Source organism: Teleopsis dalmanni, chromosome 1 (genome assembly GCF_002237135.1).
Source record: "Teleopsis dalmanni isolate 2A chromosome 1, ASM223713v2, whole genome shotgun sequence".
NCBI classification, from domain to species: Eukaryota; Metazoa; Arthropoda; class Insecta; order Diptera; family Diopsidae; genus Teleopsis; species Teleopsis dalmanni.
Genome location: NC_051846.1, coordinates 136,138,995 through 136,160,852, shown reverse-complemented (window position 1 = coordinate 136,160,852; position 21,858 = coordinate 136,138,995). Strand labels below are relative to the sequence as shown.

The 21,858-nt window shown below is 26.2% G+C and overlaps 1 protein-coding gene across 3 annotated transcripts in view; it reads right to left on the bottom strand.

Moving 5' to 3' along the window:
• The window catches only part of LOC119668931 (tyrosine-protein phosphatase non-receptor type 9), a 69,216-nt gene that overhangs the window by 22,546 nt on the left and 24,812 nt on the right, over positions 1-21,858 (bottom strand). For 2 of the 3 annotated variants that reach the window (XM_038078618.1, XM_038078616.1), the window contains exons 2-3: positions 10,754-10,975; positions 10,437-10,667 (exon numbers count right to left, since the gene is read on the bottom strand). In XM_038078618.1, the coding sequence (XP_037934546.1) occupies positions 10,437-10,667; positions 10,754-10,975 (453 nt within the window). Of the gene's footprint in view, positions 1-10,436; positions 10,668-10,753; positions 10,976-13,864; positions 13,978-21,858 lie in introns of those variants that run through there. The other variant, XM_038078617.1, reaches the window with a different exon arrangement.

The following is a 21,858-nucleotide window of genomic DNA, read 5'->3' as shown; positions in this document are numbered from 1 at the left end:
CAATGTCTAATATTTAATAAAATTAATTCAAATTTTATTTTATATTCACAATAATTAAATAATATTTTCAATTTATATTTCAATAAAATTTAATTTAACTTGGTTTAAAGGCGGTTATTTAACAAATCAAATTATAGTCTATGAAGTAGTCCGAAATATTTGTATTAAGTATTTTAAAATATAAACAAAAATTTTATATTTTATTTAATTTTATTTTATATTAAAGATAAAATAGATGTAATTTATTAACTTAAAGCTAATTTAAGTTCTTAGTGCAAGACTGTTAGTGTGGCAAACAATTCGCTATTTCGATTTTTTGTATAAAACTTATTAATAATTCAAAAAAAGATTCAAAATTTTTGTTATCCCTTTCTTTCTTATTTGTTATCCCTCTGTCAGAGGACATCATTATTCAAACTCATAGAGTTTCCTAATTTTATATATTTGTTGGTTTTATTTTAATTTCACTTAAATTGAGAAGTTTTTGTTGTTGACCTTTCGGGTTAGCGGTCCTTTCAAGAATGCTTCTAATTTGCGTATAAACACCGCTGACCCGCTGTATCACATCGGGCCATTTTTTAAGCTTAAGTGGGGTGTCGACACAAGGCCGACACTCCAATCTAACCTAACCTATCTTTCGTATGAATGCTTTGAAATAGGTACTACTTAAAGTAAATTTTTATTATCAAATGGTAAGTATACAATTGTAGAGCAATTGCAGAAAAGAACTTTCTACAATTATTAAATTATTATTTAAAAAAATATTTATTGCACTAATATTGAAACAATATTTAATTATCAAAATAATTATATTGTTTAAAATTGATATAATTGTTTACTTACAAATAGCGTTTGCAAAAAGTGTAGTTAATCCGTAATATTTATCAGATGGGCAAATAATATTTAAACAATATTTTTCAAATGATCACTTAAAAATAATATTATAAAAAAATATATATAATCACAGCCAATTTTTTGACACAATTTTATGTTACATTATATTTGTTGATAGAAATTTACAAATTCATAAATAAAAAAAAATTTAATTAAATTACAAACACTCAAATTTAACACTTATTCCAAATAAAATTTGTGTACTTTGATAAAAAAAATATTTTTCTTCAATTTAAGTATTTTTCTTTATAAATAATGAATATTATATAAATATTTATTGTTCGCGCGAACTTACGCAAATCATTTTTAAATTTTTTATTTTTTATTTTCTATAAGTAAACGTACGTATATTTATTATTTTAATTAAAATCAAAGATCAACGTTGAGTGTATAACGCGCGACTAGAATTTATAAACTAAATTATTTAATACACTAGGAGATAGTCAGAAGTCACAATCGTGCATTGTAAATATTTTGAGAATTTTAATAGTTTAAACTACAACAAAAACAGCAACAACAACAATAAAAAAAGTAAATAACAAAATCTCAGCCCAAAGCATTAACGAAAAGTAAAATTCAATCGCAATGTATGATCATAATTATATGTTAAGCGAGAGACAGTATTGGAGAGACAGATACGCAGAGAAAATGTTTTTTTGTATTGTGTGGCAAACGGCAAACGCCAAACGCCAAACGGCAGCAAGTACTACATAAAGATTTGGCATACATTGACGACGGAAACAGCTCAGGTTCAGGGTTATGCTGAACTAATTAAAATTATTTCTGATCGTTAAGGGCAGAACACCATTATGGGATTTATATGTTCATTTCTTTTGTAAGAACTATAGTATAATTTATTATATATGTATTTATAAAATTTAAATCTATTTAAAAATCTACTATACATAAAAGTGTAAACAAATTATTGCATAATATAAGAAAAGAGAATATTAATCCTATTCTATGAATAAGAATATAAACAATGAGCATGACCATTTAGCAAAGACCCAGGTGGTTAATTTGCTCTCTCTCGCACGCGCATACACACATATACACAGAATAAAGAATAATACAGCGGAAGTGAATATGATTTCAAAATCAAATTGAGACGAATTAATTAAAACGAAATGAAAAAGAAACATTGGAATGAAGTGAACTTCAGTGAAAGATATCAAAAACATTGGCACTGTTAACGAGTATGCGCAATGTAAAGCGTTTTCGATATTCGAATTATAAAGAATGATAAATACTTTTACTTTTGCAAAACTAGAGAGTTGATGGCGAGAAGAAGAGAGTGCAAGAACTGTGCTGCTTTTTCTTTTCTTTATTTATTTTGTATTTCGTATTTTGGTATTTGCAGTTGCACGTATGTATCTGTTAGGTTTTAATGAATAGAAGTATAGATTTCGGATATGCGTAGAAATACATTTCTTTCACCTTCCATACTCTTTTGTAAATTAAATTCTAGAAATTTAATTAATAAAAAATTTGCGTAATTGAATTTGTATTCTGAGAAAAAGTTGTTTGCCATTGCCGGTTTAAAACGCAATTTACAAGTGTTGTAAATAAAAATAAAACCTCGTTTTACGTATTTAATGATAAATAGCAATTTAATTTATGCGCATTAAACTAATATAATAGAAAATACGGCCCTAGAATCAAATAAAAGCGAAAACAATAATAAAAACAATGTGTGGCAAACAATTCGCTATTTTCAAAACATGCGGTATGTGTCTAGCTGTGATGATGATGATGATGATAATGACAAATGATGACGCACACCTACCTGTTGTTGTTTCTATCAATCTGGAAAAACAAAAACTACACAGGATCACCCTACATATGTCATTATAAAATCTGACAACTATTAATTATTTTATATATGAAGGAGCATTTAACTGTTATTTGTTTTGAACATGTTTTTACTTATTAAATAAATATTAATAAAAGATAAAGAATTAGTATAATTTTCCACTTATTATTTCTATTTTTTTTTAAATTATATGTACAGTTTTTATAGTTTTTATAAATACTATTATTACTAATTTTATTTTATTGTATAATTAAGTTATCTTTAAAAATTAAATATATTTTTCCAGCAATATATTAAAATATATATAGTTATGTTATTTAAGAGTATTGTAATATGTATTAATATATAAAATAATAATTAATTAATATTTTTGACTTATATTTCAATAAAATTTTATTAAACCTCGTTTCTCAATCTTCTCAGGCAATTTTAGGTTAGCTTGATTTTTTAACTCCACCTTTACTTTAAATACTGATTTATTTTTGGCTGTTTAACCATTGAGAATCTGAAGTATTTAAATCCAAATAATTCTAAACAGCTTTATCAAGGTTACAATGACTTTTAATAATGCTCGTAAATCGAATAAATTAAAATGTCCTCAATAAAGCTTTTTGTTTTGTTTGTTGATGTAGAAAGTCTAAACCGAAAAGTTAACATGTCGGTTTAAGATACACAAATAGGATTGTAGATTAACAGAGATAAATACTAATATAAATATAAATACTAAGATATCTATTAATATTGTATTGTATAAACAAATATATTTATAATTAAAATATGTGTTTTAGAGAGGTTTTGAGAAGTAGTGAAGTACTATTCTTTTTATATTACTTTAATTAATTGAATTTTTGGTTGACCAAATAGCTGTTACGAGTAATGCTAAACACCCATCATCAGTGGTCTTGGAATTGTTTTTTGTATTTAATTATTCGTAAATAATTTTTTGAAACTACAAGTACCAAGAGTTGAACCCCTGCCCTGCCAAATTTAAAACTCAAAGTCAAAGTATAATACCCAACGAACTTGGAGTTTTTTTTATTAATTTATTGTGAAAGTTCATTAACAAATTCACTTTCTGTGTTATATTACAACGAAAACATAAAACAGCTGTAGAATAATTGAATTAATTAATTATATTTATATATTTAATCGTTCATTTTTATGTATAGAACCTAATCTAACGTAATATTTTTACAATATAGAAATTATAATAAAAATGAATAAAACAGTTTAAATTTTGATATTATAATATATATTTAATTTAACCGGATTTGGGGGTTATTAAACAACATAAATTAGTAATATAACACTTACTAAGTTATTATTAAAATTTTTATTTAAATTTTAAAAAATTTAATACAAATATTTCGGATTACTTGGTAGATCATAATTTGATTTTATAACGGTATTTCTTAGATAATGTTGCATTTGCATAGTATTTTTTTAAATGTTGCTTTCAAAATCCAGATAAAAAAATTTTTAAATTTCTCTCTTTCAATTCTTCAGAATTGAGATGCGTAACAAATTTTTTTTAAAAAGCTTTGAGTCAGATAAACTTATTGTCTATATGTATAAATCTGTACGCAGAATTTAGATGTGGTTTAAGTATCACATTCAAATACCTTCTTAACTCTTGCATAATATTTAAGTTCCAATATGCGTATTAACAATTTTTGATATAAGTAAGCTCTTCTTGAGTAAATTCACTGGTGGTTCTCAGCTTTAACTGATTTCGTAGTTTGCCCATTATTCTATTACATCCCAATTCAAATCATCCGCATAAGTTCAAATCAGAATAAAGATCCTATATAGGAGTTTATGTAATGAAAGCTGGCTTTATTTAACTATATAAAGCCCTCTTGCCACAAGTCGTAAATTTGAACGGACTATTCTATATTAGATTTTGTAAAAATTAATATAATCACTAATGTCTTTAAAATTAAATATAATTCTGCAATCTATTAAGTTTGATAAAAACTATTAAAAGCAGAATTCATTCCAAATATTACTAATATTTTAAAATATATTTTATTAATATATAATACGTAATATTTTACAATTTTCAAAACAATTTAAAAATTTTACTTAGTTTTTATAATGTTTTGCAACAGTTTGTAATAATTTTAAAAGTTATCTATAATTGATGAATAGAGTTTACAATAGTTTTCAAAGATGACATATTTTTTGCTAAGAATAAGTATTATGTATTTATTTTCTATTTATTATATCGAAATCATAAAATATAATAGTTTTTACTCAAAAATAAAAGAAATATTATATTTTTAAAAACCTATTCAGCTAACAAAAGTTGAAAAATTCAATGAAAATCGAAATGAATGAATAAAAGTAAACAAATGTTACTAAAATGATAAATAAATTCATTTAAACAAACCGACAATAAAAAATAAACTGTTTTATAATCTATATAAGCAATACTTTCTACTAACTATGGAATTCTAAGAAATAATAATAATTAATTATTTCAATAAATTTCAATTTTAATTGGTTTCAATTAACTATTTCAAAGAAATACTCGTAAAATCAATAACTTTGCATAGTGCAAATTGAATGGAGAAATAGTAACAATATTATATGTTATCTACTATAAATATGCAAAAATATTATAAGCTAATGTTTTTAAATTAAAATTATATGGTATAAATTATATTATTAAGGTAAACAAGTTGTGTTTATGAAGTTAAATATTCTTTACATTTCGTTCGTATTAAGATTTAACGGATGTTCTGGAAAAGTTCTTGATAGCTGAAGTTATAACTTATACTTAACATGGTAGGGTTTTATGTCTATCTATGTACTGATAATTAAATTTTAATAATTAAATATTAAAGATTGGCACTCATTTTAAAAATTTGTAATAATATTAAAATAATAAAATAATACCATGAAAATGTCGCCACTGTTAAATGTAAGCATTCAATTTATACAGTTAAATAAGCAAAAGTGCTGGCTAGTAGCACCAAAAAGGGATGAAGTTAACAAAGCTACTGACTGAGAGTACTAAAACCGGTAAAATACGGAGAAAAGTGCTAGATAACAGTGCAAAAACCAACAAAAGCAAGCAGAATTGTTAATTAACAGCACCAAACTAATGTTAATATTGAGCAAGACAAGACGAACAGTGTTTTGTTATGCTTAACAATTTCAAAAGAAAATTCCTGTAAACACTTTCTGTGTTAAAAATTATGACCTGCGATGAACAAGAGTGGTTTACATACGAAAATCAAACTGCAATAATGGTATTTGCATGTTGAAGATAAGATACTATTTGTATAACATATCATTGGAAAAGTGCTGACACAACTAAGGGTTAAAGGAACTCATACTTTAAAGTTTACTTGCATGATTTTATTTTAAATACATTTTAAAAATTTCGCCAAATCACTAATAATGACATAAATTATGAAAGTTTTTATTAGAACTTAAAAGAAAATTTTAAAGTTTTTTTTTAAAATTTCGTGCGGTAAAATACTTTAAATTTTTAGTTAATATAAATTATGCACGTAAATTGTTTATGGTTCGTTGCGGAAGTAACGGCGGACAACGTTTAGTTTCTTTTAATTAAGGCGACAAACAGAGCTGGCGTCAGTGGCGATGCCTTCAAAATGCATATGAGCACGTTTGTATTACAGATTTCATGCATTGATAGCGATCAACGGAACTAAATAAACAAAATATATGATTACGAGTACATCAAGCTAAGTTGAAGCGAGTCTTACGTGTTGGGCGGTTAAACGAAACAGTCTTGACATTTTCTCATTAAGGTCTCTACATAAGCAGCAACAGTTAATCTAGCCAAAAAAGTAGTGTTGTTAAATTGTAGAGTTTAAATTTTGCTATCTAGACATATATAGTCTATATATTAGACAACAATATGGACATATTGATACGAGTATACGAGCACATATATACATATTCTACCTTGTGCTCGTTGAAGTGCTCTAATCAATTTGTTTACCAGTAAATATGTTAAGTAAGATATTCTCTTATAAGCATTTAATCAACACGGAGTCATTAGCTCGTGAAGGAAAATTGCAAATTAAATGCAAAAATATCTTACTTCTGGAAAGGAATTTATTAATTTCAATTATTTGTTGCAATTTTAATGAAAAATAGTATTTCTGACTAACGTAAACAAAAAAATATATAGATATAAATTTATGCAAACAATCTAAAAATTATGTACTCTAAGAAATTCAATTCATTTTAAATTTGTACATCAATTAATATATATATTTAAAATACAAATATATTATTAAAATGTGATTGGAAATGGTAAAATTCAACAATATCACTGCACTAGAGTTCAAAGTACCATATAATGCAAATTCAGATGTACGAACTTAATAGAACAAATGTGTAACTCATACACTAGAGTAATTCCCAAATATGTAGTCGTATATACCAATTGGAGCAAACAATTTTAATATTTTTTAGTAATTCTTTGAAATACATGAAATGTTAATAATTTGGTAGTGGGAAATACTTAAATTATGAGAACGAAATTAAAATTAAAATAGAATTCATAACATTTTGTACAAATACGTATTCAATTTAATATATTCAAACCACACATCAATATATTATTCAAAATATATATATTATATATATATATATATATATATATACTATACTATACTAACATACACTATAAATTCTACACAAGATTATAACTAAGAACTTCACAACAACAAGAGTTAAGAGTTTAGTAGCAATTGTTGGAAAAATTATCATTATTAATAGTATCAGAACTTGGTTTTCATATATTTCCATAAAGTTTTTAATAACATTACCGGGAAAAAAATCAAGTAAAATTTGCTAACTTATTAAAGATGTCAAATCTTTGATAAGCAATTGTAAGTCTAACACTGATAGGAATAAATTCGATAATTCTTATACAAGGAAAAATATAACAACCATGTAATCTGAAGACATTGCAAAATGAGAAAATTCACTCTTTATCGTAATTTTAACCCAATCCATAACTACGTGTATGGTTTAATATCTAAATCAAATATATCTTATATAATCTGATATCTTATCGACAATATTCAACAATTCTACGTAGATTGAATCTAAAACCATATTATTATTTAACCAAAATATAACTAAAAGTGTGACAAGAAAATTATATGATTAATAATTTATGTCTATAAATTTAAAAACGTGGATAAGGTCGAATATTTAGCACTTGCACTCAGCCTACCTAATATTTGAAATTTAAAAGCAAAACTATGGTCCTATGCCCCACTAGAGGAAACGGAATATAAGAAAGAAAAGAAAAATAAAATGAGAACACTCAAACTGGTATGGCCTAATAGATTTTAGATCTGTAAATTGATTCTTCGCTAAGAAAGAAATATAATATTGGTAACGATAGGTGGGAAGTTAGTATAATTTATTACAGAACCTTTTCGGGACTGAATATTAAGCTGTTAAATGAAGATATATTGTACTACAATTGATGATATTTTATCTCAGCCAAGTCTTCTGAACTTTGCTTTTACACAAAAAATCTGAAACATATTTAAGTTTTCAAAGACAATCAATATATAATGATTATATCGATGAATATATTTTAAAAATGTAATACCTTTTAATTTTAAATTAGTTAAGCTTAGTTAATTATTTAATTTTTTTTTTAGTGCTACTAAAGTCATAATTTAAAATTTACAAAAGGCACGATACTTTCAAACTTTTCTAAACTACTTACATCTATGGTTATATTTTCCTAAAGTTTCTTACGTTGTACTTAAAAATTTTCCGACGATTTTTTAAAAACCGTCTTCAAACGGTCGACGAAGCCAATATTCTTTTTGATAAAGATATCAGACTTTAATACCCTACTAGGATTATGATAGTAGAATAGAATAAAGTGGTATCAGGATTTACGAATATGTAAGTGTAAGTCTTTTAAAACATAACGGCATAGCTGCAATTTATAAGATGCATCTTCAGTTCTTTTTATTATTAACAAGTTGATCTGGCTTGGCCAAATATAACTTTATTCGACAACAAAAAAAAATGTGAAACGGCATGACGTGATAATGTTATATAAGGTTTTCCATTGTAAGACAATCTTATCAATTATAAGTGATTGTATAACTGAATACAATTTACAATTCAGATTTGCAGTTCAAAAATAATAATCAAAAATAACTAATAATTAACTAATAATTAGAATTAAATTATATATTTTTAGTGCATTCAATTGAATATTAATTTAGTGCTACCTTTTACGTATTTTTAATTAATGTAGAATTAATTTAGTTAAACATACATATTAAACAAAATTACATTGTTTTTTAATAAATTAATATTTTTATTAAAATTCGATAATATCTAATTTTGATATTATATTATCTCTTAGTTCAATATTGGATCTCAATTTTAATTATACAATTTTTGAATTATCTGTTCAATGAATCTATATTTTATATATCAAGTAAATTATAATTTATTTTAGAATAATTTTTGTAATATTATACAATAATATGCATAAACAAAATAAAATTTTATATTCGTGGTATCATGTATGAACATTTTCTAAAATGATATTAAAATGGACTCATCAATTTCTAAAAACTTATAAATATTTCCATATACGAAATTTTGAGCTGACTAATTTTTAATAGATAAAATTATTGTATATAAATAAACTATTATTTAAGATTTAAATAAAAAGGTCTATTTGTTTTGGTTTAACTCAATTACAGTAGACAAACTAACATATTCGTCGTTTGGATACAAGAACATTATGATTATTATGACATTTGTATAGAACATGGATTGGTCATGGTTACGCGATGACGTAATCATGATAAATATAAGCTATACTCTAAATATTTACATATAAAACAATATCTGTAAGTTTCTTTCTCAAAGAAGCATAAATTAAATGGCCAAAATAGACCATTTAAGCCAAGACAAACCTGGTCGTCCGTTTTGACGATATATTAATCCAATTTAAGCTAGGAATGTATTTAACTTTCTACGACTGAAAGTGTTAATATTATTTTCTTTGTAATTGTAATTGGTCTCACTTACTTTGTAGAAGCCCAACCGTAGCAAAAACTCGTTGAATACTAAATCACTACAAAGCAGACATCTAATAACAAGAATCCTAGTGACATGCAACGACTAATATAGACAGTTTCAAATCAAATTTAAATTCAACTAATTTAAATCTAACATAATAAAAGTACATAACTAAAAGATTTAGTCTCTAACAATATTTGATATAATTTAATTTAAAATGTTAATTATACAATAATAAATTATCTAAATATTAAGGATATATACTCTATACAACTAATACTATCAAGTATTTTATATCTATAGTATAAAAATTGCAATAAAATATACAAAACATATCAATGTTCAGGGAAAAATAAAGTACATGAATTTATATATTACTTAAATTATTATTAAGGTATGTTAATTTAATTCAGAAAAATACAAAAAATTGTATTGATAACGTAGTACGGTATATTTAAGTATATTACTCTAATCAAATAGATTTTTTTAAATTAATAATATTCATCATAAAATATTAAATGAGATGCACAATTAACTGTAGAAAGTCAATACATTAACTAAATACTTTAATATTTAAATATTAAATATTATATATATAATAAATAATATTTAAAAATATTAAATATTTTTATACATATTTTTAGGAAAGCATAATTTATTCTAGATAACTTACCTTTAATAGAGTTAAAATTTTTTGTGATAAGTCATAGTCGAAATTTGAATATTTTGAGCCGCTCATATCGTATATAAATATCAGACCCGATTTCTGTGTTTCTGTATCTTGCAGTGCACAATCCAATTGATACACAATGCCTTGCAATGTGGTAGTGTGTGTGACGCTTAAGGGACTATGTTTGTTAGCTGTGAAGAGTGCAATAGCTGCACCACTGGAATCACGGGCAGACTGCAAAAGGTTAAAAAATGCATTAATTAAAAAGTAACGAATAAATGCATTTAAAATACAAATTCAAAAGCAACAACAACACTAACCAAAATTGTGAATTTGCCTGTTTGCAGCTCAGAACGTAATGGCTCCACATCCGGATCAATATTGTATAAGCATTCCTTGAGGCGTATCTGTTCGTGCTGTTCATAAAGTGAGACAGCACGTGGAACATCAAATTTGCGGGCATGAAGGAATTTAACGGCAGTAGTATGTGATATGTTACGTCGGACTGTATTGTTGCAGAGATCAATAAATTGCTTCACAGCCTAGAAAACAAAGAAAAATAATTCAATTTTAATTATGTATTTTTTCGCATTTCACGGTATATATAACAAAATTATATTATTAAAAATGAAATTCACTCCAAATAATTATTTTGTTTATGCGTTTCAATTATTTGATTAAACTTTCATTATGTGATATGATGTCATTTTCCAAGAAAAAAATAAGACATTTTGATTAAGATTGCTATTAATTTTTAGAACATGTGGGCATTTTCTTGGAATTTACTTATAAACTTTCTGATAAAGTTATCAAAATAGAAAGAAATTATTATTAAACAAATAACAGAAATTGGAGCAAAAATTGTTTATGTAGATTAATATGTCTATCCACTCTGTCCTCAATCACATACAAATACTGTTTTTATTTATTAAAATTATGTTAGGATATTGTTAGATGATTTGAAATTTTATTTCGACCTTAAAAAAGTTAATTCTAAGAACAATTACTAATATAATTATAAGCACTAAACGAATAAAGTACCAATATATACCAAATATTATAATCTAATAACAATTTTATTTTTTAACTGATTGATATACAGTGACGTCTGTAGAACGTCATTCATTTGTTAACATTGTTCTTGTAACCCAGTCAAGAGTCAAGAAAGCTACTTCTAACATATGTATTTGATAAAAAGATTGGAAGCAAATTTTAAAATAATATTTACAAACTTATCAAATTTAAAAAAACAGTCGTACGAATTAATACATATACTTATATTAATAACCCTCTTCTCCTTAAGGTATATTAGATCAAAATACATATTTTCCAATAAATGCAAGAAAGCAAGTACTATTTATATTTTATTTTATTTTTTTTTTTTATATATTATATTGCATATCAATAATCTCTTTGACGATATTATAGTTAGGCGTTTTAAAAACAATATACTTGTAATAATTTTTGAATTCAAATAAAGGAGTTTATATTAGATGATAATAAGTCTTAATTTTTCAAAACCTATTCTTCTAATATTGAGACATTTTACAAAATATACTGTCTTGAATTTAAAAGTCTAGTGCTAGAACTGTGTTGATATAAAAACTAAACATTTGATAGTTGTCTGTTTGAAATATAGTAGGTGCTTCCATTTAATGTTCAATTTAAGCGATATTTTTCTTCATATATGGTAAAATGACAGATTCGCTTAATAAAATCAATTATTTTGTGAAGTAAATTAAATTAAAAGCAATTTCACCACTTTGTGCAAAAATAAAATTTAGTTCTAATGTTAATAAACAATTTGTAATTTAATAGATTGCAAAAATAATATGACAAATTACATATACGATATTTAATTGCTAAACCATAACTATAAGTATTTTTTTATTTATAGTTTAATTTTATTTACACCCAAACTTTTTCAGACAGTTTTTTTATACAGAATTTGGAAAGAACACGATGTGCGAAATTTATATCGGTTGTTACAGAAGTTCCAAATACAATTATTTGTTCTTAATCTAAATTCAATTTAAAATATTTAAAAATAAAGTATTTTCTAAACTAAAATATATATTGTAGACTATCTTTAGCAATGGGAAGGCCATGCATCTGTTGGTAAACACTTTAGTTTGTTCAAACTGAATATCAGAACTATTTAAAACAAGTAAAGAAGCTTGCTTTGGATGTGCCGAACTTATATACCCTTATGGAGTTTATGCACCTTATGGAGCTGATGTGTTTACTTTAATAAGTTATAAAAATCCTAACCACTTAACATATCCTTTTTACACCTTTCGCAAGGTTATAAAAATGTCTGTATTACTTTTTTGCATGGTTTTTTTTAACAAATTGCAGTCTCGAGTGCTTTTGTAACATTTTAAGTGGAACTTATTTAAATAAACAGATCTGAAAAAAAGTAATGGAAATTTCCGATTAAACCGATACATAAAGATTTGATCAACTTGAGAAGAAAGGGAATATACTCATAAGATTAAGAATAATCTTTATCAATTATTTCTTCACATTCTCTATTTTGTACGTGTTTTTTAAACTGTTTTCATACACGATTTTATTAAGTTTGAGCTACTGTGCAAATTAAGAGTTGAGTTTACAAGAAGCAATTTGTTTATATTTATTCTGATAAAAGTTTATAATAATATCACGATTTTTTGTTTATATTTATTTTATTATATTTATAGTGCGGACATTTTGAATTTGTTTAACTCCTCATTGATATACTAGTGAGTCTAGTACTAGTAAGTTAAAAGTAATCTTTAAAATATTCACAAACATTTTTTAAAATTTTTATAATATTCTATTTTCAGCATTTCTTTCTTCTTTACTACAACATATCGTTTGATGTCTAAATTTCAAGTTGTTAATTTTTTTACTTTATATTTTGAAAATTAAATAACACTGACGAGATAGCTTTCATTTTCTCTGAAGCATATATCAAAAGCAATTTTTACGAAGTCATTAAAGTTAATAATGAACATTAACCTAATTTTATTTACAACAGAACGTATCATAGATATGGACAGATTTGTAGATATAACATATTCTTTTGCATATAAAAATAATTAAATTTTATAGAAATTTATTTAACCTAATTTTTGATTTTAATGCAAATTAAATGCAAAAGAGCAAAACGAAATGCCACTTAACTTTTCAGTGGCTGGTCAAAAAAGAAGTCACTGTGAAATGAAAAGTATAAATTTGTATTAAATTGGAAAAAACCGTAAAAAGCATATATGAGTTACCGACAAGTGGAAAGGCGTTTGTTAACCAAATTTATAAAAGCACAATAAAAAAATAAGCACTTCACGGTAGAAACGATGGATTATGATTTTATATCCATATTTTTTAACAATCCATCTTTTTGTATATTTATTACAATATTTCTAGATTAATTCTTTGCTGACACAAACCATTGAATGCTGTTCGCGAGTACTATTGAATAGAAAAATATGCACCATATTTTCAAACTGTTTTTATTAATTGTGTTTATTTCTATATCTATAAGACAAATTAACACTTTTACATTCAAAATAGTTCAAAAACTCAATATTAATTTATGTTTTAAATTTATTGAAGATTTTCCGTTTTTTTTAATTCTTTAAGAAATCAGTTCTTTTTTCACCGAGTTTACTTTATGGCATTTGATTCATGACTAACTGTCAGTTGTACACACAAACTGCGATCGAACCTCTTAAAACAAGTCGGCTGTAATCTTAGCCAAGTCAAAGTATAACACACCATAAACGAGGTTGTCTAATTCTCAGAAGAAATGGGTAAGTAAATACGAGCCCGCCACAACTACAGAAACACTTATCGGCGTCGTGTATTTGAATCCAACGATACTTCGGCTATAATCGCATCACTATCAATACCCCGAGTATTGCATGATGCATACCAAAACTTTGACTCATTTTTTAAACTGACCGTTGCTCTTCATATCGTCACTGACACAACCGACCGACCAACCGACCTACCATTGCTTATCATGTATCGCAATTCATCGGTATAAAATTCTGTCGTCATCCGTGCTATTTTATTTTTTTTTTTTATATACATTCATTATTTATTTAGATTTCGTTTTTGTTTTAATTAACTTTTTAATGTTGACATAGGTAATGGAGCTCCAAAATTTAAATTTCTTGTTCACAGTTTATAGCAACTGAAGAAGAAGAACGCAGAGTGCAAAGCCAATCACCTTTTTGGCATTAGGCTAATGAAGCAAATTCCTTTGAAGTTAATGGTTTTTGTCAGAAGCGCGCTTCTATATAAATATACAAACAATCTTATACATATTTAAAACTTGTTAGTGCGTCATGTTAATTCCATTTTACTGGCTGGCACATTTCTTTGAAGATGTTATTATCATATTTCGAGAATTACCTCACCCACCACTTTGAAAGTTTACACAATTTTAACTTTCCTGCTAATTGAAAGTATGCAACACACTGGAAAACGACCGCTCGTAGGTGTCATCGACGAACGCTAAATTATGGGCTTGACAACAATTGTTGGCATAATGAGTTTGAATTGTAATTAATGTGTGACGATACATGAAATTTTTGGAAAAACTTTAAATCATTTCAAATAAAAATATACATTTCAGATAAACTATTTAATTAACTTAAAACCTAAACTGCAAATTCATAACATTACCACATAGTATAATATATATGTGTAATATTATTTATGAAGTAGACTTTTTAATTTCACAATATTTGTAAACTGTTTTAATCTCTCTAGTTCCTCTCTCTCTCGCTCTCTCTCTCTCCCTCTCTAGTTCTTTCTCTCTTTCAGAATTATCTCAGGAAATCACTTCCAAGAAAAATAACACGAGACTATCATTTAGGTGCTTTGTAACAGTTAAATGCAATTTTTTTTGTACAAACAGATCTAAAATGGAAATGATGGAAAATTCCAGGAATTAAATCAATATGTTATATAAAGATTTAATCAATTTAGGTAGAAAATTAATATACTCTTACGATTAAAATGGTACAAACTGTGACAAAAAAAACTGTTGTAGTTCAAGTTAAGTTTTTATTTAGTGCAGAAAAGAAAAAAATAATTCTCAGAAATTATATTCAATATATATTCGAAAATCTTCTTAACTTTATTTATTAAAGTAATTCGGTAATATATTTAAAATTTCTCAGTACAAATGAAGTTCTTATCAATTACGAAATAAATCACTTCACATCTTTAAAATATGCAACAAATCCCAAACATAACTCAAATATAAACATTAAAATAAAAAAACTTACAGAGCCAGTTAACAGCATCAAAAAATTAAGAAATATAAGAAACTGGTAAGTAAAAACTGAGGAGCCACAAGCCCCCCACCCAATTCTTTGCTTACTATCTTGAGGAAGAGATTGCCCTACTTCCACTTATTCCGCTTTACAAATGTGGTTTTCGTGATCCTCACTGCAGAGTTTATTCATAACTAGACCTACTCGAAATATTGTGTAGACCTCATCCCCTTCATCAATAATACCAACCCTCCTAACTAAATACGTTCATCTTCGGATTTGATAAATTTAGCCTGCTAAATACTAAACGCTTCTGCTCTCCTTCTACTCTTTATTACAAGAATGGGGGTTGCATCCGCTGAACGCGGCTGCAATGTTACACAACTGTTCCTAAGAGGTGGTTTTAGTGGGTTTAAGTCTCACACTGTGAGTTTAAATGTTTTTCACCTACAGCACCAAAGAAAAGTCGAATAAATTGTAATAAGAAATGATAGAGCAAGTGGCGTCACTGCATGACAGTAAGTAAATTTATATACAATGTTTAACCGGAATCACAAGAATGTGTCTTTATATAGAAATGTGTCGCTACAAGGGACTGTGTTTCTACAATAAAATTGATTAAGTAAGATAATGATTCGATTTTTAACATAAAATCCAATGTACATATATGTAGGTATATTTAAAGATTTATTTAATTCCAAGCATTCGTTGACTTATACTTTATACGTATGTATGTTAAAAAACAATCACGATAAAAATTTCGTGTTTTGTTGGGTGATCAAAAATATATTGTACGCCATTATGCGATACAAAAATTTAGTCATACTCTGACTTAAAATATGTATCTCACAATAATCTAAATAGTAAAATATTATTTTACTTAGTCGAGCTGAACAAAATATTAAGTTAATTTCTTTCACATACATGTTAATATATTATATATATATGTTTACAATCGTATAAAGGGTATTAAAAATCATGTCGATTAATTTAAATGTTAAGAAATTATTTTTTTATTTCTCATAATATCTAAACTCAAAAAGCTATAAAAATTCAATTGAAATAAAATTTTAGTGCAAACGGATGCAATACAAAATGCAATCGATAAGATTAGATTTAATTTTTATTTTGTGTATTTCGAAAATTCCCACATTGATTTTAATTATTTCGTATGAATTTGAAAACCACGACTAATATATTAAAGATTAAAAACATAAATAAGTTAAAGGAATCAACTATATTTTTTTAGTAATTATTGAAATTATAATTAAATTTACTGCAATATAACAAGAAAAAATACAGAATGTACTTTTTATGGAATTTTGTATTTTCTGGAAATATTTTATAATAAAAACATTTTGTAGAAATTAATTATTTTAGTGGTTTATAAGGGATTTACTTATCAGTAAACTCTTTTTGTAATACTCGCCTAAGATTATGTTTTATAAGTACTAGGTAAATTTATTTTTCAATTTAATTGAACGATTTTACTGCTAATCAATATATTAAGTAACTATTATTAGTTGTCGTAATACATAGTACATTATATACAATAAATTCCAAAAGATAAGACTAAATTCATCTTGCTGAACTTATGTAATTTAATAAATTTTTTGTTTTTGCCAATAAGCAATCTGACAGACTGTCTAGGAAGTACTTTTCTAACACATTGGTTAAAGCTACGCAAACACAGAGAAACTGTTTTATTGCTCTTTTCTCGATTATTTCCACAATTCTTAAGTGAATTACGTGCTCTACACAAGTGTCTGAAATAATTGCAGGATTGAAGATGGTCATATTTTAGGACTTTTCAAGACCTGTTCTTAATACACGAAAGCTAAGCCAACTGGAAAATTTCACTTGTTCGAAGTGACTTTCACCTCTTATTATCTATTTAAACTTTTCCAGTGGAACATAAACCAGTACCAGTAAACAAGTTACCACGACAGTGTAAATGATTTGTTTTTAATTTATTTTCTCTATGGTTTCTATTACCATCCCCCTATTAGAGGTGATTGATGACTGCGTCGATTTAGCCGACTACTGCCACGCATTTTACAACTAAATCTTAAGTAATGATGAAAAATTTAAGATTAGTAATTGACGCTTGGTTATCATTGAAAATGACAATCATACACTTTGTTTTGTAATCAACCAAGATGCCCTCCTAATTTCTAAGACTTCAACTTAAAAACCCGTAACAGCTATTTAGTAGCCAAAGAGAATAGTTTAATTAGAGTACTGTTTATAAACATTTAAAGCACTATAGCTGGGAACACCAAATGTTATATCGGTATGAAACTCCTATCTTTTATCAAACATTCTTTTCGAAAAATAAAAACTTTTGATTTATATATAACATTTGATCTCCAAGTTAATTGATTGTGGCTTTTCAGAAAACCGGAGAGTTTTACGAATGTAAATCATTTTAAGTTTAGTTACGGTATGAAAGTACTAATGGTTATGAACATTGTTTTAATTTCGACGGATAAAAAAACAGACATTTTCAAACACGATTCTTATTAAATGAATTACAAAATATAAATTTTTATTCCATGAAATTGAAAAATAAAAATATAATTGTTACATAATATAGAAACAAGAAACAAACGAAGAGAAAAGAGAATAGTTTTAAAATTATATAGAATTAGAAATTCTAATGTGCTCTGCTGTGTTAAATCTAATTAAGAACCTAATAGATAATTTACCTAATAGATAAAGTTCAACAAGAAGTTAATAAAAGCTATAGTATGATTAGGTTAAGATCGAAATAAAAACTTATTTGTTTGAGAAAATACTGTTTGTGATTGTGATTATATTTATCTATGTGTAGTCGAAGGCATTCCAGGCATGTAAACTTAGGCATTTTCAATTTTAATTTAATGCTAGAATTGTTTAATATTTAACTGTTAAATTTAAGTGTGCTCATTGTACACAAATTTCAAAGAATTATTATTATTAACTTTTTACTTCTTCCACAGTCTCTTATATTATAATTAAAGTTGACCCATACCATATCAAATATCGCTTAACTTGCAATTCTACTACAATGTATTTCATATAAATATGTCATAATTAATTTTTTTGAGACACTATTTCTGTTGCAAATATAGTATAAAAAAGTTGTCACTTGAACTGATACGCAATTACACAAAAGATTTTATTGTGACATACAAAGTAGTAGAAAACATCTTCAATAGGAACAATTAGGATAAGCACAACGTATTTGAGTTCCACTGCGAAGAACAATGCTAATGGCATGTAATAAAATTGTACTGCATTAAAATGGCAATTTCTAGGAAATCAATGGCATCTACAGTGTTCGGTTTAATAACTAAACAAACAATGTTGTACAGCGTCACAAATAATATACAAAGTAGAAAGCAGAGAATGGTAGTATTCCCATGGCTATTGACATCGTCATCGTCATCGCCATCGTCATCCCATCATATACAGCAGCAACCAACAACAGTTCTTCGCTAGAATATAAAACAAAAGGCGATCAGCTTTAAATTGCTTAAACGTTAAATATTGTTTATGCTTTGGCATAAATAAATACTTATGAAACAAATTGCTTTTTGTTCTTAGAACTGTATTAAGTACGTCGTGGGTCCAGGTCCATTAACTGTTATTTGGTTTTTGTCATTTTCATAGAAAATCCATACCATATTTATTTAAGTCAATAATTCTTAAACATCTTTTATGCAAAAACCTTATATCAGTTTTTTTTCTCTATTGTATTAGCGGTTAGCATTGGTATTATATCTCGAAAAAAAAAATTATATAAAAAATAAAAGTTAATGACGATATCATGCTTTTATTTAAATTTCATTTTTCTTTACAGGGTTACTTATTTAGACTTCAATAAACAAAAATGTTTACTATTAAGATACAGCTATCTATGGTACATGGGATAAACAGTGGTAAGATCTTTGTGTTCAAAAGGAAATAGGTATTATTTTCAATAGGTATTATTTGTCTGCAAACAAAAATTTATTATTAGTAATGAAAAAGTCGAGTGTATGCGAAAATTTTGCCAAAGTCTAGCCAGTGTAGACGCCGGATAGATTCTTAATAAGTAACATCTAATATAGAGGTTAACATAGTATTAACCTGGACAATATATGTTTATTATTTCTAGATTATTAGATTTAATATACAGTTGATATGTGTACTATTAATGTTTATTTCAAACAGGTATGCATGATATTTAATAATGGGCACAATAAATATAAATACTATAAGAAGTTGTTAATTTCAATAAAGCTAAGAGTACTGAAAAAGGTGATATTAATATCACAGTTTACAAATCAGAATTAAAACCCAAAGCTATAAGTATTAAGAATAAATTCTCTAAATGTTTTTATCTACATAGTAAAGATATTGATAATGTTCTCATTACTAATTGAACATACTTTCTTGTTAATATACCTTTCAAACAAAAAGTTATATTGCAAATTAATAAATATTTTATAAAATTTCAATTACAATAACAATAATTTTTAATAAATTATTTGCAAAGGATAGTTTACTATTTCAATGTATCCGTCTCAAATTAAGTGTCGATTCTTTGGGTACCGGGACATAGTGGCGTACGCGGAAACGAATACGAGGACAAAGTAGCCAGGGAAGGAGCAGCCATACCGATGATGGAGCCGGAACCTTTTTGTAGACTAGGATATAGTACGCTCCTTTCTCTCATAAAAATAAAGGAGAACCAGAGTAAAAACGATTATTGGGATAATATACCTGGATTAACACAATCGAAATCACTTATTGATACCAATAACAATAAGAGATACCAGGATTGTATAAACCAATCGAAAGAAAAACTTAGAATCACCACAGATATCCTAACAAGGCACTGTAAACTAAAATACCACCTTACGAGACTGGGTATACTGTAGATTCTGTGAAAAGTATGAGGAGTCGGCCAAACATGTGCTTTTAGAATACCCTGCGCTAATGCACATACAGAATAGGCTCCTGGGAATGTATATTCTTACGGAAGAAGCAATAAAATTCTGTTAAAAAAGTTCTATACTACTTTTTATTGACGCAACAGAAAGGCGCATAATAGATCCGACGGTCGCAGTGCCACATCCCCTAACAATAATAATAATAATAATAAATATATAAAACTACTACGTATATTTGTGATGATATTGTTGTTTTTTGTACATAGTTTCTGCATTTGTATGATAACAAGAGCCAAAATTGTGATTTCGTTTCTCAACTTAACTATCCGACCACAATTTAGCTATCATTAGTTTTTCGTTTAAAAGTTATTTCAATTTAATTGGTTAAATTATTAAACTGTCAGTTCCAGCAGCTGAACTCGGTCAATTGAAGTAATGTTAAATTAAATTTGTATATATTTGTGTAATTAAAAATGGACTGACTTTTTACGAAACTTTTTAATTTTGAAAACATAAAGATTTTAACATGGGAACAAAAAATTTATTAAGCAAAATTTTTAAAGCAAACTTTAACCGAAATATTTCAAACAATACTAAGCAAAATAACAAAAAGGCTGCTGTAAATAGAGCATTTCAATAGGATGCAGGATATGCTAACGATTTCCTACAATTCTAAAGCAGCTATTTCCGTTGAACTTTTTTACACTGCTTTCATCTCAATTATGTTATCTGATATTACTCAGGAAAAAATCAATCTTCCTATATAAAAATTTAAACATATCTTCATTTATAAAAATAGAGTTCAGTTCTTGGCCAAGTATATGCAAAACCAGTAACAGTAATTTTATTTTTATAATTGCTATTATTTTACTCTTAAGTTGTATGGAATCATACAAGTATTATATTTAGTGTTGATTAAACAACAGAACAACGAACAACGAACAACGAGAAACAATATTTTGCTTCCGGCTGCAATGTGAGCCTGTATGCAGTCAGCCATTAAACATCATCACGATTAAAGATCTCATTTTATGACTAAGTTTTCCACCAGATATCCATGCATGCATGCATATTTATTTTAAATTTTTATACAAATAAATATACTTAAAACTTTAACACGATTTTGTTGTACATTTTGCTGGAAAATAACTTCTGTGCTGTGTAATTGTCATTTATATTTACTTATTTATTTATATAATTATATCATTAGTTATTTTAATAACTTATAGTCCATGT